Source organism: Lynx canadensis, chromosome B4 (genome assembly GCF_007474595.2).
Source record: "Lynx canadensis isolate LIC74 chromosome B4, mLynCan4.pri.v2, whole genome shotgun sequence".
NCBI lineage: Eukaryota > Metazoa > Chordata > Mammalia > Carnivora > Felidae > Lynx > Lynx canadensis.
In genome coordinates, this window is record NC_044309.1 from 10,372,861 (window position 1) to 10,397,885 (window position 25,025).

Sequence of the window (25,025 nt, forward strand, 5' to 3'; positions counted from 1 at the left end):
TGAAGTTATCTCTGTTCGTTGGGTCCCGGGAGAAGGAACAGTTCCTGCCGTCACCACGGGGACCCATCGCTGCCTCAAAACTCTGAGGAGGCCTGCCCGGCCAGTCACACCGGTTTTAGGGAGACTGCTCCCATGTGGCCTTCCAGTTGGCTTATCAGACTCAACCTAAAGTTATTTTTTTCTTACCTTTAGAGAAAAATTACAGTCCTCCTTCCAAGTCCAGAATTTGTCTTTTCAAAATGAAAACGCAACCAAATCTGCAGTTTGCCTCTTACCTTACATCCCCAAGATCTAATGACATTCTCCCACAAAGGAGGCTGCTTGCTTGCTCCGCCCTGTCCTCCATGGCTCGTTGACAAGCACGTGCGCCGAGGCATCTGGCCTTCCCTTGCCTAGCGTGGGAGCGGTCGCGAAACGGCTAAATGCAGTGATGGGCCTATCTGGGGGAAAGGTGACATTAAAATTCTTCAGATACCTTTGCAGCTGTTACACATTTGAAGTGGTCTAACACAAGTGGGTTTTTTTTTCAGAGGCCCGGGGACAGGGAGAGAGAGCCGATTCCAGAAACTTTGCCCTTGATGTCTTTTCTGTCTCTGCAGTGCTCTTGCTGGGATTTACATAATAATGGTGAGGAAGCGTTGCAATGCACACAAAGCTGTGCACATTCCTCAGTTGTTTTCCCAAAAGGCTTAAAAATGCGGTAGATTTAATCTAGGTCAAAAAAAAAAAAAAAACCAAACCCTCCATTTTCTTGGCAGAAGATTTAGAGAGTACTCCTAGGGGTACCAGGATGTCCAGGTGACATCCCCAGGACAGCAGGGGGCCGGGGGTGGCCTAGATCTTGTGGCCAATTAACAGAAAGTGGTCACGGCGGGTCAGGTGCAGGGTCTGAGGGCAGCGGGGCGGGGTTGTGCGGAGTGGGTGACATACGTTCTCTGTCCTCGGGTTGAACGGCCGGCTCAAGTTTGTTGTAGAGCAGTAACCCTGCTGGGGACGTGAGTCACGATTCTCGCTTCTCGGAGGAACGCAGAATCCCTGCCCCAGGCACCCGGCCATGCTTTGTCCCCATTTTGTCCCTGAGGTTTCCCAGGGGATTCCCTCGGGATTGTGCCTGGCGATCCAAGCGGTGGGGTCCCCCCCTCCCCGAGAGCAGAATGGCGGCGGTGTCCCCCTGCTTCCTAGGTAATGGCCAGGTGGTAAGCCTTTTTTTTTTTTTTTTTTTACATCAGGGCACCAGTTTGCTCAAACTCCGCAAAGCGAAGCTGATTGGATACGGTTCCGTTAAAAGTTGATTGCTACAGGATGTGGCGTTTGCACTGGGTAGCTAGGGAAGTCCCGCTCTTAGGTAGACGGGGGTGAAAAGTTGGTCTCGGGAGGCTGGCTGAAGTTTCAGACAGAAGGCTTAGGTTCTAAAAAGGTATTTCTGGCTCCGGGAAAGCGGGCTGCGGCAGTTCTGGGGGTCTCAGAGGAAGGCAGAGCCCGTCAGGTGGTTGACGGCACACCCTGATGATCAGCGTGGACACCACAGAGTGCGGTCAGTCCCCAGTGACTGAGATGGTTATGCCTTTGCTCTTAGCCCCTTGTGGGTAGTCTGTTAACTACCTCTGGGGGTGACGGAGAGGCAAGTTACTGGCATTAACTGGTTGTAAAATTCCCTGAGGAGACGGTACCGAAGCCCAGAGAAAGCTGTGCCCCCTTAACGTCCTCTGATTTTTTTCCCCGTTAGTTTTGAGTTCAAAGCAGAAAAGGAGGGGAGTGCGAAACAAAACTCGTGTCTTTTCTTGCAGGTCTTTCCCATAGCTACCTAATGTTTGCTTTGATGGCTGCTTTTTTTTTTTTTTTTTTAATTTTTTTCTTTAACGTTTATTCATTGCTGAGACACAGAGATCGAGCATGAGCGGGGGAGGGGCAGAGAGGGAGACACAGAATCCGAAGCGGGCTCCAGGCTCCGAGCTGTCAGCGCAGAGCCCGACGCGGGGCTCGAACTCACGGACCGTGAGATCATGACCTGAGCCGAAGTCAGACGCTTAACTGACAGAGCCACCCCGGAGCCCCATATTGCTGCTTTTTTTATTCCTTTACTTCATGTCTCTCATTCTGTCCTTGCAGCCAGCCTGGTTCAACACCCACGTCCAGAAGAGCTGCCATAAGGAATTCGCACACAGGAGCACGTAAACGTGCTCAGCGAGGGGGCTGGGTTTTCAAGGTAGCTGGTGAAATTAGGGCATTAATGGTTTGGTCCTATCTTGAGCTCCCCTAAAGCAAGCCAGATTTTGAGGCCTGAGAGGGAACAAACAGCTAGGACCTTGGAGGCCATGAGTTAACAATGTTGCATTTGATTGGGGACTTGTTTCTTGGTGGGTGGGCTTCCGGCTGAGGAAAGGGCTACATGCCTGCCTCTCCAGGGTACTGGTTCGCGTCTGCTTCCGTTTGAAGAATGACATTCTGTCATTGTCTTTTTCCTCAAGATGCGAAATGTCAACCTTCCAGCCACAGGAAAATTACTTCTCTCTCTCTCTCTCTCTCTTTTTTTTTTAAGGTCATTGCTAAGTTTTAAAAATTTTAATTCAGGGGATTTTTGATGGGGCTTTTTGAACCTTTAACTGCTTTGTAGAAACTGAAAGTCGGGGGTCTTGGCAAAGGTGAGGCCAGTGATTGAGAATCTAAACCTCCCGCATGTGGAACACTTACTTGAGCACAAAATGTACCACTTAGATCAACAACCTTTGGACTCTGGAAAAAAAAAGTATTAAATTCTCTCTATGGAAGCTAAAATTGAGGAAGAAAATAGATTACCCGGGGAATCAAGTATGGGGACTATGTCCTCTTTTGACTTAAACTGGATCGTGTGCTACCGACTTGACCAGAAGCCAAGATCCCAATTGAGGGGACTTGTGTAAAGCGGGCACCTGTTTTGCTTACAAATGTGTGTACAAAAGAGAGCTTCATTCACAGAAAGGGGAAAAAAACATAGCGGGTTCACTAATTTAGCCTTCCAGGGCCTTCGGTCCCTTGATCTGTGGGCACCTCAGAATTCAAAGGCAGCCTTTAAAAGAGTTCTCAATTCACAACATGATGGCTTTGTTGATGTCCTGAATTCAAATATATCTTGAGCTAAATTTGTCTGCAGAACTGTTAACTTTGTTTTTAAGAGAAATAAGTATAGTGTTCAGTCATCAGGTGATCATTCTCCAGTTGTCTTCAAGGGTTTATTTGCTTAGATTTAGAAAGATAAATTTCGTAAGTTTAATACGTTGAATGGCCTAGGAGGTGTGGACAACCCCTGCTCTTTACCCCACGGATGGAGTTCACGTGGGGAGACAGTTGTTCAGTGCACAACACCTTAAGCTCCACACGTGAAATACTTTTATTTTATCAGCTTAGCCAGAGTTGTGGGAAATTCCTTTTTTCCTTGCCTTCTTTCTTCCATCATGATGCTACTCTTCAGTAATAATAACTTAATATGAAAGAGTTATGTATTTCAGAAAATGTTCCACAATTTTCCATATTAAGATGTTACTAAAGAATAGCATCAAAAAAAGAATCAACAGTTAGGACTAGAACATTCCAGAAAGGCCCTCTCTCCCATTTATGAGAGTGCCTTTCAAGGAGCATTTTCCTCAGTCCAGGAGATTGGTGGCTCCAGGAGAGTCATGAGGGGCTTCTCAGAGGGCTGGCTCCGTGTGCCATGGTGAGTGTAAATTGTGGGCCTGGGGTCTGAGACTTCAACCCTAGGGTTGACAAGTGACTATTTCAATAATTGAAGACCATTCAAGTCACCGACCTCCCATCTTTAAGGCTGGGTTCTATAGTAAAAACTGCCTTATCATCCATACTTTAGAGTAAAAGACAACACTGCCTTTTTAAAATGGCATCTCTACAGCATTAACCTTTAGTCATTCCCCCTCATGTGGAAAGGTTCAGAAAACTCAGAGGAAATTCCTTTAGTGAGTATGTTGTCGATTTTCCTAAGGGCAGAAGTGGTTTTAAAATCTGGTTTTGGGGGCACCTGAGTGGCTCAGTTGGTTAAGCATCCAACTTTAGCTCAGGTCATGATCTCACAGTTTGTGAGTTCGAGCCCCACATTGGGCTCTGACAGCTCAGAGCCTGGAGCCTGCTTCGGATTCTGTGTCCCCCTCCCCCACTCACGTTTTCTCTCTCCCTCCCTCCCTCCCTCTCTCTCTCTCTCAAAAGTAAATAATTAAAAAAAATTTTTTAATCTGGTTTTTGGTATCATTCCCCAGGGCTGTGTCTACACTGCCCTCCACACTGAAGAATATAAATACAGTGCTGTTTCAGTCAGGGCAAGCCATGATATAAAGTGGTTATGTCTACATAAGCAATGCATTTTTTTTTTCCCTGTGAGTATTATTACCAAGAGTTTCCAAGTAAAGATTTTCAAGAGAAACAGCTGTGGTTTGAAAAGATTTGTGATAATCCAGATGGTTTCTTTGAGGATAAATCTACTTGATCATTTAAAATTAAAGTCTTTCAGTAGAGTTGAGTGTCTTTATGATTTTGAATACACTACGTGTGTGTGTGTGTGTGTGTGTGTGTGTGTGTGTGTGTGTGTGTAGATACCATTGGCCTGTCTTGCTTGGGGCTTTATCTTTGGAAACAACAAAAACCTCCTCACAGTGTCTCAAATTATTCTGCAATTAGCTGGCAATGTACCTGAGGGAACTCTGGGTGACAGCAGAAACTATTTGTGAAGAGTTGTAGTCAGACAGCAACTACTCTGTCTGGAGTATATGCACTTAGCCTCTGTGGGAATTGCCTCCCGCACCTTCCGAGACAAGATGCCTAATCATATTGCACAATTATAATGCTGATTGCACATGGCTTCACACGTCGAACACATGCCATCAGATTGCTAGCCTTGTCAACTTGTGGGAATCGGGGCGGCCAAAGGCCCCTAGTTCCCCTGACTCACTCCTTCGGGGCCCAGGGTCCACTTGGGGCTCACTGACAACCCACAGAGGCTCACCATGAGGTTTGCGCTAGTCAGCCTTCATAGACGGCACTCGGCACCCCAAGATCTTTCTAGACCTTCTCGCCCATCAAAGCTAATCTTCTGTGGCCTTCCTGGGAGCTTTCCTGGATGTTCCAAAGTGAAGCAGCAGAGTGAATTCCTCGGGAGATGTGAGTGGCCAGTGAGCTTTACTGCGTTACCCTTCCCCAAGATGTGTACAGACTCCTCAGCATCTGTTCACGATCACTAGAGGAGTCCTCACTGGTGGACGTGTTAGGCTCTGTGTGGGCCTGACACGCTGGTATTTGGCTCTGGAACGTCTTCCCAAGTTTTACCACCGAACCTATTGCAGCCGTGAATTTAAAAAGCCCTGGTGAGGAGCAATGGGGAGGTGTTGATAAATAGAGCCATGGAAGGTGGGTTATTATTTGGGGGGCGGGGGGGGGGGCTCTTAAATCCAGCGCTCTTAACTGATAAAATGAATTGTCAAAAAGAAAAAAAAAAAAACCCTGTTAACATGGGACAACCATAAATTAACCTGTGGGCAGAACATCATGTTTATCTTTTCAAAATTTCTGCTACGGGCAGAGACCCCTGAATGGGTGGATAAAGGTGGCGAGAGTTGTACAGTCCACGTGCGTGGGAGACTGTGTGAAATGGACAAGGAAGAAACGTGAGAAACAGCACAACTCCACAGCGTTGAGTAGAAACCGGAGGGCAGAGACATGGCCAAAGCACCTGGCTCATCAAACTGTGCTGGTCTCTGCTAATCCCCCAGAGGCACCTGCCAGGTCACTTCCCATCTCCGAAATGGAACAGAACCGTCTTTGGTACCGCCACCGGTGGCAGGGAGAGAGGGGCATTCCAGAGTGATGCTGACCCCTGAGGGGTCGCCCGCCCTGGTGCCTGCCACAGCCGCTGACCATTGAAGGGCATCTGTGGCCGTTGTCGGTGTTTAACTGCCCACCTTACAAGGGTGTTTGAAAAAGAAACGGGCTAAAGGGGGGAGGTCCATCCCCCAAATGGGATTGCTAAGCCATCTGGTGCTGCAGCTGACCTGAAAATGAATCCAGTAAATTTCAGACCTGAGTTACAGCTGGCATGGGGAAATCTAAGAGACAGGTGGTTCCCTTAACAGCTGTACATCCAGTTAGGGTAGGCAAGAAAGAAAATTCCAACTCTGTTGAACCTTCATGGATTTTCTGGGATCTTTAGTAGCCCCCGGCCCTTTTGCCATGATAATGACCACATCAGGGCAAATAATATATCTCTCCCTTCCTTGGTTGAAATAATCTGTGTGGGTCAATGCATCTGAGATTTCAAGTGGGCATGTCAAGTGGTGGATGGAGGGAAAAAGACTATGGTTGTTAGCCAGGAGGGTACTCCCAGAAATGAGAGTCTTTCAAGCACGTTTCTACTCTGGATTAATACAGACTAGTGTCTCTTGAGGGGAATAACCACACATTGCTGTATCTAAGGGGGCTACTTAAATTTGTAGTTCCACATACCGTAAATTTTAAGATAACTTTAATCAAACACTGTTTTTATTCAGTGAATTAGTATGCATGCTGAATGAAGTGCAAGCAAAGAATAATTTTGACTTTAAAAAAAAAATGTGTTGTGAATGGAACACTTCGGCTATATAGCCATGTTGTTTTGAGAAGGAGTTGAGGCAGACCTGGTTTTTATTCACTGATTGAGAGGTAATGAAACTAACTAAGGTACAGAGGAAGTAAGATGTTTCTGTCTAAGTCACTCAGGAACCCAAATGTGTGAAACCAAAAGTAGAATCTTGGGGTGATATTCCCAATCCTAATGTCTTCCCCCAGAACCCCCACGATTGTGCAAATTGTTCATTGCATGCGGGTGCCCAGCTGAGACCACAGGTAGAGGCAGAAATTCAGCCCGGACCCCGCTCACCAAGCCTTGGGCCATGGCGAGGGGCTGTGCGCATCTGGAGATGGGACACCTTTTCCCAAGGTGCCAAGTCTGTTAGTGGAGTCTGAGGGGCCTGCGCTGTTGGGTTGGGGTCGGGAAGCAGATCACCATGTTAGCCAGGATATTCTTCTGTGCGTTACAATGAGAAGCATAGCTTATCTTGGCGTAATCTCTAAAAACTCTTGTCTAAACGGATATAGAGTCAGGGAGGCGAGGGCTATGCACAATTTGAAGGGGGTCTGTTGAGGTGACCCTGATTTCACCGTAGCAGTTGTACAGGCAGAGTGGGCCCTGGGTGAGACTGGAAAGTGTTTGAGATCTGGGGTATCTTCCCATCTCCCCTTTTGGACATGAGGCTCCTTTCCCCATTCCTTTCCCCTCTGCCTCCCGATGCCGCATCACTCTGACATCAGCTTCAGACTTGCCCTTTCTACACACACAGTGACACCCACAGCCACACACACCTTGTGCTCACTAAGGACGTCGTTCAAAAGGAAAGCGCTTTAACCAAATTCATACTAACATGTAAATAGCTGGGAGCGATTAGATGTTTCCATCCCCAAGGGCAGCATTTTAATACTTAAGTAGGAAATGAACTGCACCTTCCTGGTGGATGTCAGGCAGTGAGAAGGCGTAGGGATTCTGTTGCAGGGTTAAAGGCAGGAGAGCTTTCTTTATTCCCAAGACCATCGCGCATTGGTCTGAGCTCTTCCCGTTGGCCCCACACATGGGGTTCACTCACTTGGATCATCGTGCTTCTCACTGCTTTCATCTTACTGTCTTCAGCTGTCTGTGTTCGGGGCCCCTGCCCTTCCACGGTCCCCGTGGGCCAGAATGAACTCCGTTCTCAGCTCTGAGCCTGGCCACGCTGGCCTGTGTTCCTCGGCTTCTGAATTGCCTTCTTTCCTGGCGAGCCTTACAGCCTCACACCTTCCACTCCACCCCTCAGTTTTTTTCCTAAGTGTCCCATTCCCAAAACCTGTCTGCTTGAGAGCATCAGACTCTGCCTCAGTTTTGAAGCTCTGGTGACCAAGGCTGAAGTCAGGGGCCTCCCCCATTGCCCCTTCTCCGGCAGCCAACGTTGTAAGCCCGTGAGACGGGGAGAGGGAGAGAGGGAGAGGGGGAGGCGTTACCGAGGTTCTCTTAGGAGCTTTCAGAAAGCAGAGGTTATGTCTCTCTGCACTTTTCTTACTCTAGCAAGCCCAGTGAAGCATAGTTGGTATTTGTTTTTTTTCTTCTTAGGGTGTTTATAGTGGTTTGCTGGAAGCTGGGATTTGACTTCCCTGTTTAAAGTTACTCCTGGATCCAGGGCGCCTGGGTGGCTCAGTCGGTTAAGCATCTGACTTCCACTCAGGTCATGATCTCACCATTCATGAGTTTGAACCCCGCGTCGGGCTCTGTGCTGACAGCTCAGAGCCTGGAGCCTGCTTCGGATTCTGTGTCTGTCTCTCTTTTCCCCTTCCCCCCTGCCCTGAAAAATAAACATTGAAAAAAAATTACAAAAAAAAGTTTACTCCTAGATCCTAAACACATCCTATAGCTCATCTTGGGTTCACTTCATGCCACTGAAGCCAAAGCCACTCATTGATTTAAAAAAGTTTTGTTAAAAAAAAAAAATCTACCATCAGGCCACATAACTCTGGTCAAAGAAGTCAGAATAGCTGAAGCGAAAAGCACGCTAAAAATAAAAATGGTCAGGGGGCGCCTGGGTGGCGCAGTCGGTTAGGCGTCCGACTTCAGCCAGGTCACGATCTCGCGGTCCGTGAGTTCGAGCCCCGCGTCGGGCTCTGGGCTGATGACTCAGAGCCTGGAGCCTGTTTCCGATACTGTGTCTCCCTCTCTCTCTGCCCCTCCCCCGTTCGTGTTCTGTCTCTCTCTGTCCCAAAAATGAATAAACGTTGAAAAAAAAATTAAAAAAAAAAATAATAAAATAAAAATGGTCAGTCTGTCCATCTGTGATTTTTTTTAATTTTTTTAATGTTTATTTATTTTTGAGAAAGAGAGAGAGACAGAGTGTGAGCAGGGGAGGGGCAGAGAGAGAGAGAGAGAAAGACACATTATCTGAAGAGGCTCCAGGCTCTGAGCTGTCAGCACAGAGCCTGACGCAGGGCTCTAACTCACAAGCTGTGAGATCATGACCTGAGCCGAAGTCGGACACTTAACCAACTGAGCCACCCAGGCGCCCGTCTGTGATTCTTTCAAGAAACTGCATAATGTTCACTTTCTTCCATTGTGCAAATGAATGCCTACATTTTAGGAGTTCCTAATCCTTGGATGCATGTGGTATGAGTGCCAGGAAGCTATGATTGTTTTCTGCTTTCTCTAGAAGGTGAGGTTTTGTATATTTAATCTCAGTAGACTGAAACAAAGTCAAATCTACAAGTTTCCAAATTTCTTTTCCGAACGAGGAGGAAGCATCATAGATGTATTTAGGAAGGCTGAAGGAATGGAACTGCACTTTATTTTCCCCTACGTTTTTGAGTGAGTTTTCTTTTCAAATTTGTATTTAAATTCTAGCTAACATACAGTGCAATATTGGTTTCAGGAGTGGAATTCAGAGATTCATCCCTTACATACAACATGCAGTGCTCTCACAACAGGTGCCCTCCTTAGTGCCCATCCCCCACCCACCTCCCCCCCATCAACCCTCAGTTTGTTCTCTTAAAGAGTCTGTAGTTAAGAGTCTCTTATGGTTTGTTTCCTCCTCTCTCTCTTTTATCCCCCTCCCATACATCCATCTGTTTGGCTCCTTAAATTCCACATGAGTGAAATCATATGGTGTTTGTCTTTCTCTGATTTATTTTGCTTAGCCTAATACACTCTAGCTCCGTCCACGTCGTTGCAAATGGCAAGATCTCATTCTTTTTGATGGCTGAGTAATTTTCCGTTGCATGCCACATCTTCTTCATCCATTCATCAGTCGATTTACCATTTAGGCTCTTGCTATGGCTTGACTATTGTTGACAATGCTGTTGTAAACATCAGGGTGCATGTGCCCCTTCAAATCTGTATTTTTGTATCTTTGGGGTAAGTACCTAGTCATGCAGTTGCCAGATCATAGGGTAGTTCTATTTTTAACTTTTTGAGGAACCTCCTTACTGTTTTCCAGATTGGCTGCACCAGTCTGCATTTCCACCAACAGTGCAACAGAGTGCCCCTTTCTCTGCATCCTTGCTGACACCTGTTGTTTCTTGTGTTGTTAATTGTACCCCTTCTGACAGGTGTGAGGTGGTATCTCATTGTGGTTTTGATTTGTGTTTCCCTGATGAGGAGTGATGTTCAGCATCTTTTCCTGTGTCTGTGAGCCATCTGGATGTCTTCTTTCGAAAATGTCTATTCATGTCTTCTGTCCATTTTGAATGAGGCTTTATTTTGAAAAACCAGAATGCCAATTTATGATTCTGAACTTCTGCTGGCTTATGATGCCAACCCCCTGTTCTCAGCTGTGCCATGTTTTCCAGCTCTTTGCCATACCCCCTTCGGTCCCCAAAACAGAACCGAGGTCGATGCCTCAGTTACGCATTTCTTTCATGCTCCTTGCTCTGCTTGGTGTACGAGGACCTCTCAAAGCCCGCCCCAGCTCTGTGGCTCCATGCTTCAGGACCCTTCAGTGCAGTCAGGCTGAAATATTTACAGTCTTCATGAGTGCGTCTCCCCACTTTTTTTTCCTCCGTCCAGCTTACAAAGACAGCTCAGAGGCAGCATCTTTTTTCTTTCAATTTTTATTTTTATTTTTTTAACATAATTTATTGACAAACTGGTTTCCATACAACACCCAGTGCTCATCCCAACGAGTGCCTTCCTCGATGCCCATCACCCACTTTCCTCTCTCCCCCACCCCCCATCCACCCTCAGTCCATTCTCCGTATCCAAGAGTCTCTTACGGTTTGCCTCCCTCCCTCTCTGTAACTTTTTTTTTTTCCTCTTCCCTCCCCCCTCCACCTGTGAGTGAGAACATATGGTATCTGTCTTTCTCTGACTTATTTCACTCAGCATAATACCTTCCAGTTCCATCCACGTTAAATTTTTAAAGATTTTGTCCACTCCCTTTTTCTGAGCCTAATTGTGCTAAGAAACTGTATGCTAATGAACAGATCGTTAACTGGTTTCTTTATCCGATTTAAGCAGCTACCTTAACCAGTATCTTTAGCTACAGGTTGGAGGTCAGCCATCCTTCAGAGGACAGAAGTGATGGTCTAAGGCTTCCACACCATTTTCTTTGGTAGAGGACGTTGGTTAGGAAGAGGTGTTTTGCTGGCCTCTCCGGGGTGGGGGGCGGGGGGGGGGGCATTCAGCCTGGACTCCCGTCAGCTCTTGGAAATAAGGAATCAGAAGGTTGCCCGTTGATGTGCTATAGCCGTATCTAATAATACATGGGATAGTGTGTCCAAACAGATGTTTGGAGATGTGACCACCCGTCCTGTAACTAAATTTCCAAACTGGTTAAAATGGTCTTTCATTTTGGCCGACAAAAACTAAGTATCTCTCATATGGACCTTTGTATTATGATACCATGGGGTAGATAAGGAATAAAGCACTCTTTTAGCTTTTAAGAACCTTATAATCCAGTGGTCTAAAGTATTGGGTTTAAGAGAGTGTTTCAAAAGTGTGACGTTCTAGAATATCCCTTCAGGAAATTATAGTTGCTGTAAGTTTCTGCCTTTGTCACTGTGATTAAACACTTCTCCATCTGTACTCGCTACACACGCCCCATTAACACGTCACCCACCACTTCTGCCCTCATTCCTGAAGAGCTGTGTTCCAGGTAGTTGGTACGTAGAGTTATGAATTGATCTCCAACGTGGGTAAAGCTCATAAATGTGGTTTGGGTGAAAGGCATTGGTAAATGCTTTAGATGTTACTACTGTTCTCATGCACTTGATTATTTTTAAATTGTGCATCCTTTTAAGTAGATTATTTGTTCGCCGTAGTCTCCATTATATCTAAGCAAAGCGCTCACAGAAATTTCTAAAACCTTTTCATTTCTCTCTGTAGGTTGTTGTTTCGTAACATTTTATACAAGAAAAGCTGCACTTGAGGCCCAGAATGCACTGCACAATATTAAAACTTTACCTGGGGTGAGTCGGTTTACTTTTGTACCAAAATCACTTTATTGCTTGAAAATGGTCCTTTCAACTGAAGGTTCTAGTGGCAAAAATGACTTTGGTCTTTTGAGGAGTGTGTGCTAACCCTTCTGTTCCCCTGCAGTAGCCAAAGCAGCTGGCCGACCCATAAAGGAGCATTGGCATTAATGCTGATGGAAAGAGTTCTCAAATAGTATGTCCCCTGGTTAGAAAATCAGAGTGACCCCACTGCGCAGCAGCGGCCGCCAAAGAGTATTGGGTGGGCTGAGATTTTAAAAGGGGAAAAAAAAAAAAACCCGATACACACGACAGAAGCAGATGGAAAAGGAAAAGCTTTTACTCACCAGGAACCCCTTTTGAAATTTAGTCTTAGATTTTCCTTTGAAAGGGCAAAATGTACCCTGTATGGCCATAATATTAAACCTCCTCATGGTTTCTCAACAGTCAGTGGCGGTTAACAACAAAGTCAATGTTTTAATGCCTAATTTGTGACTTCGTGTTGATAGAGAACAGAAAATACAAAGCTTAACAATTTTTTGCCATTTCCTTCCTGGTAATATTGGACGATTAGTACAATGGACAAGAAACGAACTGATGTTGTGTATAGCTGCTTCATCAGAATACATTATTTCTGGGGTTTCATGGCAGTGTTATTGATTGCATGCTGGTATAAAGTTCCTGGGCTGTTTGGTGTTTTCCCCACTGACCCAAATATCAGTGATGAGTTCATTCAATGTCGTGACAATGTGCGTTGGTTATAATGAAGAAGGTGTGGTGAGCAGAACAATAATGATTTTATTGAACTCTGGTTTGATCAAAAGAAAAGAAAGATAACCCAGTGTCCCCGATGTTTCCAGGGCATAATTCTAGCTGTCGTTTTGTTGTCTCTGTAGACACACACGAACACACAAGCTCACACACACGCATTTGCTTAGCTACCTTAGATCCATTGAAATTTTCATGGGATTTGTCACGGCAAGGTACTCAAGAAAAAGTTTTCAAAACAGTCACCCGAAAGTACAAAATTATGAACCCTGGTCTTCAGTCACACCACTGTGGCTTCTCCCTTTCCCTTAGAGCAAATCAAATAGTGGAAGATTCAAAAAAGCAAGCATGTGATACCAGAATTCTCTGTCCCCGTTTCACGACTTCTTCCTCAAACCCTTTAGGTGGTTTTATTTAGTAAGGCAGCTTTTAGTACATCTCAGTGCTTTGCTCCATGACTTTTAAGTATTATTTAAAAAAAAAAAAATCTTTTTAAATGTTTATTTTTGAGAGAGAGGGAAATAGCATGAGGGAGACAGAATCCAAAGCAGGCTCCAGGCTCTGAGCTGTCAAGCCCGTGAACGGCGAGATCATGACCTGAGCTTGAAGTCAGACACTCAACCAACTGAGCCACCCAGGCACCCCTAAGTATTATTTGAAATAATTTTATTATTTAAGTATTTATTTTGCTTATAAATGGAAATATTTTTTCCAATGGAAATTCTAGGAGGTTACAGTGTTTGGTCACATTTTCAAATAAAGCAACCAAGGCAAATATTTACTGGTTCGGCCAACTGTAGGATATTCTTGTTTAAATTTCTCAGTCTCCTGATCAAACCCAAAGGCTACTTTGTATTCCCGCTTTTGAAAAGAAATACTTTACAGTAATCCGTACACAAAATCCGTTCTAGGTATGTTTAAAAAAAATACTTGAGATGATGAATTTATTTAGCATTTAGGGTATATTGATGCCAAATCGCATTCTATTTTAAACTCATGCAAAGCTTGGGTAATTTGAATTCATCTGCTCCACTAAAACTTGCACAGCTACCTGTATGCCATCCTTATAGGTGAAGACACTCTCAAGAAACCCAGAGTCAATATGATGAGTGAGCCATGCTGAAAACCATACGAGGGACTAAGTCTGCCTCTGTTGGGGGCATCCTATTCTGACCCTTTCTTAGCAAACAAGTAGCATCTTCCGTATTAAAAAAAAAAAAAGTTGTTTTTTGTTTTTTTTTTTTTTTTTTTGGTGCATCTATCTGTTTTTCTCTTCTTAAAAATTCTACATGCAAAAGTCGGGAATGGTGATGTTGGAGACATGTTATTAAGGGCAAGAACTCTGGAGTTGGAAAAGATGGTTTGGGGATTGTTTTGGTTTTCTTTCATCCAGTTCAGTTTCATTTGCCCAATGACTTCGGGCGGGTTAAATGGAAATTTTGAGAAGACAGGTCTGATTTGTAGGCTGATAGCCTTCACAGTGCACACACTGTAGCTACATTTGACACTTCAAATTAGGTAACTGGGAACAGGGTTTCACATCTTGCATTTATGTATATCTTTATCTGATAAACATCACCCTGAACAGCTATAGGAAGAACATGAAAGTGGTTTCCTTTCAGCTGTGAGCTTTTGGTGGACAGGAGGCAGGGGGACCAGACATGAAAGATTAATGCTTATTTTAGGGGAAAAAATATTACAGGGTGCCTTGCTGTTTGATTACAAGCCTTGGAATTAGTCAACATTTCCATAATTCTAAACCAATATACACCTGTTTTCCCACTGTGATGTGAAGGCACAACTTAATTTAACAGAAACCCTGCTGTGCTAAATCTCTCATTAAATACCAAGTGAGTTCGGTAATTTAAAGTTGTAGCACTACTATTTTAACTGGTTGCCTTCATATTATGAAATTAATAAGAAATTAATGATGCACTTTGCCATATGCCTTCAATTTCTTTCTGAATAAAAATAAAAGGGATAAAGAAAAATGCATCACCAGCTGACACTTTAAAGCTTTTCTGTTTGTAATCATTTTTCCTGCCGATAAAGTCCATTAAAAAGGCACTTGATGCCTTTTTTTTTTCCTGAAGTATCCAAAACTTTCAATTGAAAACAAGATCAAGTAGCGCTGAGGTTTCCGCGCCCCCCCCCCACCCCCCTGCTTCATTTTCTTCTGCAGTTGATGTTATGTATCATAGGGAACTTTTATCATGCAACCAAACTTGATTGATATTTAGGGACCATCTTTGGGTCTTGAGAGAAACAAAGAACTCAGTATGGCAGAGAACAAAGTGCTGATGGGACCATCTGTTATTGAGTTGAGTGTGTTTGCTCTTAGATTTCTATTGGAAGGCACCTTTTCTTCGTGCCGTGTATGGGTCATAGAGACCCTTTCCATAGAGGATGGGTGATGAGGTGAAGGACCAGGGTCTTACTCAACAGTGCAGAGTCACTGAGGACACGTTTTTCACGCCGTATGACTAAGGAAGAAATGCTCGTCATAAACCTAGAAATACAGTATTGGGAATAGGGAGCAAATTCAACAGCTCAGCACAGGGAGGAGCAAAGACTGAGCCTCTGGGTGGCATTTCCCTGGCGTGACCAGCTCTCCTCTAGAAATGGAGGCTTGACGCTTAGGCAACAGATCACATCTCAGGCACGCTGCCTTATTTATTCCTGACATCTCATTAGATTAACAAAACGCTAATAATGATTGAGTGCCTACTGTATGCAGTAAGCTGTGGGCACTGAGCTGTGGCAGTTCATGCCTGTGTGCCTGTCTGCCAGCCCTTGAGATGCCTAGTGAGTAAGACTTCCATCACCCGAAGAGAAGACCTTCCGTGTGTCTGCACAGGCAGAGCTTCTGGGGGAACCTGTGTGTTTCCTGCAGAACTGTTAGCCTGACTTTTTCTACAGCTGAGCCATCGGTGTTCCCGGACAGATTTTGGTTGCCTCTGCCTTGACAAGTTTGGCACGTCGCTCTAACACAGCTTCTTTTGTTTAGGACGGCACAACCTAACTGGGAGAATTAGTCAATAGAAATGTCATCGTCTGCCATTGTATTGCCCAGAGAGAAAAATCCTTGTAGAGGCAACTTGAGAGACTCATTTTGTGTTCACTGACCTAATTTAGCTTAATTAAAAAATAAAGACCTTAATCGAAACACAGAAAAACTACCACAATCTTTTCAATAATCACATGTCCAGGACCAAATATCCCCATGCCAGTGACAGCACTGGGCCTTACGTTATTCTTTTCTCAAGGTCTTAAAACATATTGTCTCTTGCAGTAAGGCTTTCTGATTGAAAACCTACAGCAGTATCATTAGAGCATTCACTGTATAAATTAATTTAATTAAGGATGTAATAACAGAGAGGAATACAGTTTTGGAAAAGCTCTTAAATTTTAACAGCAAGGAGGAATCAGAATCTAAATGTCTTGTAAAATATTAATTGCAAATTTCTTCCAGACATTTTCTCTGCCTATGCCTTCCTCCTTCCTTTCTTTTTAGAATCACTACCAGTTTTATTAAATGCAGTTTATAGTAAGGTGTTACTGCCCTAAGAGAACATTTGTTTAGAGCATTCCATTTCAGCGGTGGCTTACCGAAAGGTGTTTTATAAGAACACTTGGAGCGTGAGCGAGGGCTCCACGTAGATTGGAGATATAAAAACAAATGAGGCCGATCCAGTAGGAAGAAGCTGTAAATAAAACTGCCTCTTGGGACGGGTGTGTTCACCCACATGAAGTGAATGAGCCCCTTCTTGGCTTCCCTGGAAGGGATCATTTACCTACACGGGCAGGCACTCTCCTTCCTGCCAGGCGGCCTTCCACACAATTCTCCATAGAATTGTCCCCCTGTGTCCTTTAAGAGCAGAATGCTGGGGTTTAATATTCTTCCAGCAGAACAGCTTGGCTCTCACTGGGACCAAATTCAATTTTCCCATTGTAATGCATTTTGAGGTACTCATTTTCTTTGAACCACCTCTTCTAATTATTAATATGTATTTAATGCCTTTGTGCTCAGAGCCATGATGATTATTTTATCATTACCATCATCGTCATTATTTCTGTCGTAAAATCCCTCCAACCCCATCTCATCGTATCATGAAAATCGTGCCCCCCACCAAACCATCTCATTTGAATCCAAGCCTAACTAGACCAGGCTAGATAAAGTTTTGTCTCAGATGCCATTTATTTAGAACAGGAAGACACCGCCAAAATGTCTACATAAGCAGAGTTAAGTCTTCAAAAGCATGTTATCATGTAGAACAGAGCATTCATACACTCGTTCATCAAATATCTACTGAAATTTTTTTTATTTTAAATGTTATTTATTTTTGAGAGAGAGAGAGAGACAGAGTATGAGTGAGGAGGGGCAGAGAGAGAGGGAGACAGAGAATCCAAAGCAGGCTCCAGGCTCCGAGCTGTCAGCACAGAGCCCAATGAGGGGCTCAGATTCACGAACCGCAAGATCATGACCTGAGCTGAAGTCGGACACTTAACCGACTGAGCCACCCAGGTGCCCCAGTATTTACTGAATTTTTATTGTTTGCCAGGAACCGTTCTGGGTACCAGGGAATACAGTAGCAACCATGCTGTTTATAACTGAATCACCCAAAAACAAAGCCAGCCACCATGCCTGTACTTGGTTAAGGTTTAATAACTAGCTCTTGGATATTTCATGCCCAGATGAGCTACTTTCATAAAGTGTTTCCCAAGGAGTCCACCTTTGTTCCCAAAAATGGCACCTTTGCCCACACGTTTTCCAAGTGCTCCAAAATAGAGGGTGAATGTAGATTTGCTGTGTTGTGCACTCCTGTGTGTGTGTGTGTGTGTGTGTGTGTGAGATAGAATTTGTATCCTCTACACAGACCCGTATGTATGTCTCTATATACTTAAGATGGGCATATATTCACACACATCCATATGTGAGTATTAATTCAGCCAAATAAAACCAGGAAGATATAGCTTAAAATCCCCCCCCCCTTTTATTTGGCCTGCCAACATACTCTTAACTACTTTGCAGTCACCTTTCTTATATTAGGCTTCGTGAACTGTGTAATTCTCATGTTTGTTTGTCTGTTGGTTGGTTTTTGCTTTGAATCGGGATCATGGCTAATTCATAGTGCATGTGCGAGGGTACTTGAGAACCACCATTTAATGGTGATAATCCCTGCCTTCCACCTTCTTAACAGAAGAGTAGGCGCCGAATGAGATAATGTACGTAAAGCTTTCTGAGCCCCTGAAGAAATGTGCTTAGAAGACATTGTTTCTACTTGACAGATTCTGTAGGTGTGAACTCTTCTGGGGTCGCAACCCAACATATAAAATGTGTGTGCTGTGGAGTGTGTAAATCGGGACATTTGGTGTGCATTCTTCAGATTTGCATTTGCGGGACTGGGCCTTCCAGGACTTCCCCAAAATGTTTGGCCTTCCAGGACTTCCCCAAAGCAACTATTCCCCTGCTGTCGGTGCTGTTTTAGCAGAACACTTGGTCCTGCCGAAATGAAAGCTAAACAAAAAGTGAGGACCTTTTTTTTTTTTTTCTTTTTTTTTTAAGTAGGCTTCATGCCCAGAGCAAAGCCCAACACGGAGCTTGAACTCACGACCCTGAGATCAAGACCTGAGCTGAGATCAAGAGTCAGGTGCTTAACCGACTGAGTCACCCAGATGCCCCAGAACTGTTTTTTTTTTTTTAAGATGACCTTGTAAGGGACTATGATGGAGACTGCCATGTTGTGCCTAGAGGGCAGCTCCCCAGGGCTGTAGCCACCAACTGGAGCTAAGCCAGTGTGGAGGAGAAGCGCTCAAGCTGCAGAATCAGGCCCACATGGGATTCAGGCAGGCATGGCCCGGGTGCTGGGCTGCTCATTGCTTTGGGCCTGAGACAGAAAGTTGGAGGGTGAGGGCCGCCTGGCTGGCTCAGTCGGTGAAGCATCCGACTCTTAATTTCGGTCATGATCTCATGGTTCATGAGTTCAAACCTTACGTTGGGCTGTGTGCTGGCAGTGTGGAGCCTGTTTGGGATTCTGTCTCCCTCTCTGTGTTCCTCCCCTGCTCACTCTCTCTCTCAAAATGAAAAAGAAAGAAAGAAAGCCAGAGGATGAAAGAAACTCCAAGCCCAGTGGTTCCCAGTCTGGAGGCCAATCGCAAGGGGTCTGGGAAAGCATATTTTAATATTTCACAAAAGGCCACTGGAAGTAATCTGTTTCACCCACCGTAACATTTTACATGCCACCTCAGCAAGGCTTCTTTTGCTTTAGGCTGGCGGCCAGTCAGCTCAGTAGCTTTGATTGGCAGTTATTGACCTATGGCTTTGATTTTAACTGTAATAAAAATCTAGTTACTTTTATTTATTTTGAGAGAGAGAGAGAGAGAGAGAACACGTGCGCAAGTTGGGGAGGGGCAGAGAGAAGGAGAGACAGAATCCCTAGCAGGCTCTGTGCCATCCTCATCAGCACGGAGCCCAAGGTGGGGCTTGAACCCACAAACCGTGAGATCACGACGTGAGCCAAGATCCAGAGTCAGATGCTCAACTGACTGAGCCACCCAGGCACCCCAAAAACCAGTGACTTTTAAAATAGGGCCCGCTCGGGGCGCCTGGGTGGCGCAGTCGGTTAAGCGTCCGACTTCAGCCAGGTCACGATCTCGCAGTCCGTGAGTTCGAGCCCCGCGTCGGGCTCTGGGCTGATGGCTCGGAGCCTGGAGCCTGTTTCCGATTCTGTGTCTCCCTCTCTCTCTGCCCCTCCCCTGTTCATGCTCTGTCTCTCTCTGTCCCAAAAATAAATAAACGTTGAAAAAAAATTTAAAAAATAAAAAAATAAAAAAATAAAATAGGGCCCGCTCGATACAAGGAAATCTGTGGGAGAAAATTCATGAGGGGTCCTTAGTGGTGAAATGTTGAAAGTGACTGAGCTGAGCAGCCCAGGTAGCACGGGGTTAAAACAGGGAGCAGTTACACCAGTTTTTGATAATGAGGTTTCTGTGGAATGCCGTGCAGAGGCCCAACTGCATTCCCTCGTTACCAGGACTGTTGTGAGGGCTTAGGAAAGCATACGTGCAACCTACGTAGCCCAGGGGCCCAGCCAGGGGTGCACAATGGCCCCATGTCATTGAGCAGCACTGTGGTCTCGCTGGTAACGTATGAGGCCACAGTAGGATAGCACAGTGGCAGAAAGAAACAAGAGTCGGATTTCAGAGGTACTCATTTCTCTCTGATATCCCAGGACTACATTGGGAATATTAAGTTCACTTATTAGATCTCAGTTCTATTAGAGGTTGATAAGCTTTCAAAAGAAGATTGTAGGGAAAAATCCATGAATTGGATTAAAGGTCTGGATGGAATTGCATAGGAAAGGACTTGCGACAATCAAATGAAAGGGGAAAACTTTTTTCAAAGATTTGATTTTTAAGTAATCTCTACACCCAACATTGGGCTCGAGCTTACAACACCAGGAGACATGTTTTTTGTTTTTTTTTTTAAGTTGGAAAGTAGTCCAGATTTTTCCCGGGGAGTATGCAGTCCCCATGAGAATTCATCACCTGAAAATATTACCATTGTGCCGGACAGACCGTGAATCCGTCACATGTGGGGTGGGCACAGCTCAGGGGACTGTGTCCAGTAGAGGTGGGCTGTCCAGTTCTTCAGTCTCAGGCTCCAGGCCATGAAAAAGTATGTGACGAGGGTGGGTATGGAGAGAGTTCTCCCAGGAGCCCCAAGGTCCTTACCCACCCACCAAGACACGGAGAATGGCTGAGCTGGGGGAAGGGACATGAGGATCAGAGGGAGTCTTGGAAACCCCGCCTGGGCCACATCTAGGTTGGTGAGCGCAAGGGAAGCAGGCTGGCCACGGCCACTGGGAGGCAAGGAGGGAAAGAAGTTTCATGTATCCTTCGCTCACTTGAGCCATAGACTGTGACCGTACACAGGTGCTCAGGAAGTCTCATTAGTATTGTGACATAAGCTATTAAAGTTGTTTTGGTAATAAAGCAGTACCTCAGGACCATATCGTTACGGCTCTCCCTACCCAAAGTCTCCAAGATGAAAAGGTAAACAATAAACAGTGCCTGTGGGAGATTGCAGAAAAGGGACACCACGACAGATGTTCTCTTTCACGTTTTTTATTGTTCCTGACTGTCATTTCTTCCCACCAGTAGTCAAAACACATATTTGTCCTGTCATCCCCTTCCCCACCTGTCATTAAGAACTCTTGAAAGCCCTTCCTGTCTTCATCTGCAAAAACGAAATGGTTGGACTCAGTGGTTCTCAGAGTCCTTTGCAGTCTCGTAGGACCACTCTTCCTCCCGTGCGTTGTCTACGGTAATGTCCTGCTTAAGGAAAAACATCTCTCTGTACATCTATCTCTCTGTCTGCCTGTTTATCCAAGTGGGTAGTCAGGCAGACAGCTAGGACTTGACTTGCTTCAGGTATCTGTTAGTAGTGTTAGAGTTACACTTGACCCTTGAACAACACAGATTTGAACTGCGTGGGTCCACTTACAGGTGGATTTATCTTTTAGAAAAGCAAAACTGTAACATGTAGTTTCTCTTCCTTATGATTTTCTCAATGGCCCTTTTTTCCCTCCAGCTTACTGGATTGTAAGAATATAACATATAATGCAGAGAACATACAAAATATATGTTAACGGACTGTCTGTTGATGCTATGGGTGAAGCTTCTGGTCAACAGTAGGCTATTAGTAGTTAAGTTTTGGGGGAGTCCAAAGTTGTATACAGATTTTTGACCACACAGGGGGTTAGCGCGCCAACCCTCGCATTGTCCAAGAGCCATCTGTACCTTACATAGACTCATCTGGCCCGTTCGGGGCTTGGCTTCCCACTTTGAGGTTCTCTGGACATCTGCTTCCCACTCCCCTCTGGCTGAGAACCAACAGGGAGCTGAGCACTCGTAATTTTTTTCCCAAGGAACAAAGAAGGAGGGAGAGGCGATGAAGGCTTAACAAGTCCCTCTAATTCCTTGCTTACAGCCTTGGTTTGATAAGTAAGGGTGTTTAACCTAATGAGGTTTCGGGATTTTTGGTGGATTTCTTGCATCTGTTTGATTCCTGTCCCCAGTTCACATGGATGAGTGAATCGCCTGTGTTTGTAGATGGCTTTATGGTATTCTTTGTCGTCCCTTCTAGAAATATGTCAGGTGCTGTATTGACAGTGTTCACCTTGTTATACGGAGGACACTGGGGCACCGGGAGATTAAATTAACTCCTCTGTCCTCCCCTAGCCAACAGTGACAGCACTAGAATTAGAAGCCACCGTTGCTAAAACTCCCCAGTAGCATGGCCGCCTACCCCTGGCCCTGCCCCTGGATGAGGCATGATGTCCACCACGTCTTAGGGGGTAGGGAGTGGGACCTGGGTCGCCAGCACAGCACTACAATGCAAATCACTGCAAAAGTGACTGTTGATGGCCCACGTATCAGGCACCACGTGAGGGCTCTGTGACTATATTTCTTTGCATTGTCACAGCACCTCCACAAGGTCTGTGTCATATGGCCCTGTTGGCTGGTGAGGAAACTAAAACTCAAGAGTGACCTGTCTGGGGTCAGACAGCTGGTGACTGTGAGTCTGACCTCGGACGCCATGGGCCCCGCCGTTGGAGACCCCCAGGAGCAGGTGTTGTCTCTCGGCACTCCCACCGCCGCATGGATAAGCTCGGGATGCCCACGTTTGCTCCCTTTGGAGCTGTCCTGAAATCGATCTAAATCCTCAGCTCTTTTACTCCTACAACTAGCGGCGTCTCACGATGCGCTCGCCCGAGAGGCAGGGCGCCCGGGTCCTGGTGCTTCACTAAGCAGGCCTCCCCAGAAGGCAGCTGGCGCCCAGAGCCGGTCCTGATGCCACATGGGGCCCGGGCACTGTGCTGTGCAGCTTTGCCAGAGATGCGGAGCCCTGCCCTCTTGCCCAGCCGGAGACCACTGACGTCGCTGGGCGGGTGTGGCCAGGCATTTGCTCCTGTCTTGAGCTGGAGGCTCCTGGTCCCAGGCTCTCCAGGAAAGAGCTACAGATCAAAGTCAGTCACTCCTGTAAGAGGAACTGCTTTGCAAAAATGATTATAAATGCAACACCTTTCTTCAGAGGAGTGCAGCTTTACCGACACCATCTCATTAACATTCATGTTATTAGGGCGCCTTGCTTTATCTGCATCCCCAGGCTTTCGGTCCCAGTCCCCAATCTGCATCCTAATGCCCCGCTCTGTCCAGCTGGCCTCCCCGCCCCCCATCTCTTGGCTCTGTGTCCTTCCGTAGGGGAAGGGCAGAGCGGGGCCCGGCTCATCCTGGAAGATCAGGCACGAACCCTGTTACTCAGCACACCAAGCAGGAAGCGGCAGGACAGCCAGCGGGCTGTGGCTGGGCACGGGGACTGGGAGATAAATAGGAGTTCTCCGCCCTCCATCATCGCGCCTTGCTGCCCCAGGAGCCCTGACGCCTTTCAAGAACAGCTGAGCCCTACCCCCTTATCTCTGCTTCTGGAAACGGGGGGCCAGACCCCGCACCACAGACGAGGGCACCAGGAAACCAGTGAGCGCCGCACATGGGGTCTACACGGCCCCCTCAGCAGCCCCACGGCCGCGTGCTCAGCCACGTGCTCTCTGCCTTGGCAAAGTCAGGGGCAAGGACACTGGGTCAGCGCAGCGCTTTTCCTCGTGTCCTGGGAGCTCGGGTGCCCTTCTCTCTCCGTCCCCAGCCACCCACCTGCTCTGTCCTCTCCCTTGGTCAGGAGGTGAGTTAGGACCAAAGGCTCAGTGTTGACTAAGACATTTAGGGTAAACCATGTGGTTAATTCTGTCCGGTCGTCGTGCTGTCATTGCTGTGTTGATGTGAATGTAGATATGTGGACATGTCGTGGAGACTTGGTGGTACATCCCCCCCATCCCCCACTGGCCTGGTCTTGGGAGCAAGAGCCGGGATGCCGTGTGACAGCACGTGGGGTTAGACCGAGAGTTCTGTGATCTCTGGGCCACCAAGTCCTCCCTCAGGGGCCAGAAGGCCCAAGTCAAAGTGAAGAACAGGTTCCCTGGAAACTCACCTCCACCCTGAAGACTAAACTTGGGTGACCGCAGGCCACTAGGGTATATTTCAGTCTGTCAAATTCCACGCTTTGTGTGCTTGCCCACACATACACGGTTCTTAATTTCTCTAGAAAAGCATATATTTAAATGCAAACCAGGAAAGTGTGCCAGATGCTTTGTGCTGAGTGGTACGTGAGGTCCAGTGTAAGCAGACCGGCTGTCAGCAAGTCATGTAGACCAGGAAATAGAAAGCTAATTGCTGTCATTGCCCATATTACCGCAGGCGGGTGTAAATTCAGAACAGTAGTTCTAGAACTCCAGAAGTATCTTTCTGGCAAGTTTTGGTTTTGTAAATGTTCTCTCTACGTGACTGGCATTTTTCAGTGACTTTTGGAATTTAGATAACTTTAACGGAATAGCAATAGATGTTTGATTAATAAAACTAATTGTAATAGTTAACGTGTACCGAGCACTTACTGCGTCTTGGGCACCATGCCAAGGGTTTTTATATACGCCTGAGCTCATGGAAATAATAAAAGGCTAGATAAATAATAAAACAGAGAGTCATAATTTGTTTTCCCACTCTGGTTGCCTTTTCAGTGAGAAGTCTGTCATTCCAAATTTAAGGGCATACTTTTGGCTATGAGAGGAAAAATTCTCTAACAAATCACTGAGTGTCGCTTACGTCTAATAATTGGCCTCTTCCATCCAGATACAAGGAGATGTGAAAGACAACTGCCCTCAAATTCAGCTTAACTTCACCTGTAATCCTACTCCGTTATGAGTGTCTGATGGTTTTTACTAATATTTATAAGCCATCATTTAAATAGGAAGAGGCGCTTCAGCCTAGATTTGGATGAGTTGTATCTTAACATTTCTTCGGCAGCTCATGGAAGGCATTAACTATAATCACAACTCCTACAAAAAGTCATTACGTGCCTCTGAGGCATTTATTAGAGAATCCTAATCACTGTGTTGCCCAACCTGTCCCTGAGTCAGCATTGCCCAAATGTAAAACCCCTGGAGGTCATTAACCAAAACTCAATATCATCAGTAAGGAAGATCAGAGACCCAGACCTAGGAAATCCTGGGGCTAATCTCAGTAGATTTCTGTCTAGTTGAATGCGGTTCTCTGGGTCAGCAGAGGAAGAGAGGACATGCTGAGGAAAATAGACCCTATTTCATCAGAGGTCATGGACTGTGGAAGCTAAAAGGTTTTTTTTTTGGAGATAGTAC

At 45.8% G+C, this 25,025-nt stretch overlaps 1 protein-coding gene across 10 annotated transcripts in view; it reads left to right on the top strand.

Annotated features, from left to right (window-relative positions):
• Positions 1-25,025, top strand: part of CELF2 (CUGBP Elav-like family member 2) — a 405,408-nt gene that overhangs the window by 280,547 nt on the left and 99,836 nt on the right. For all 10 annotated transcript variants that reach the window (XM_030322970.1, XM_030322971.1, XM_030322973.1 and 7 more), the window contains one exon: positions 11,906-11,988. In XM_030322970.1, coding sequence (XP_030178830.1) covers positions 11,906-11,988 — 83 coding nt within the window. The remainder of the gene's footprint in view (positions 1-11,905; positions 11,989-25,025) is intronic.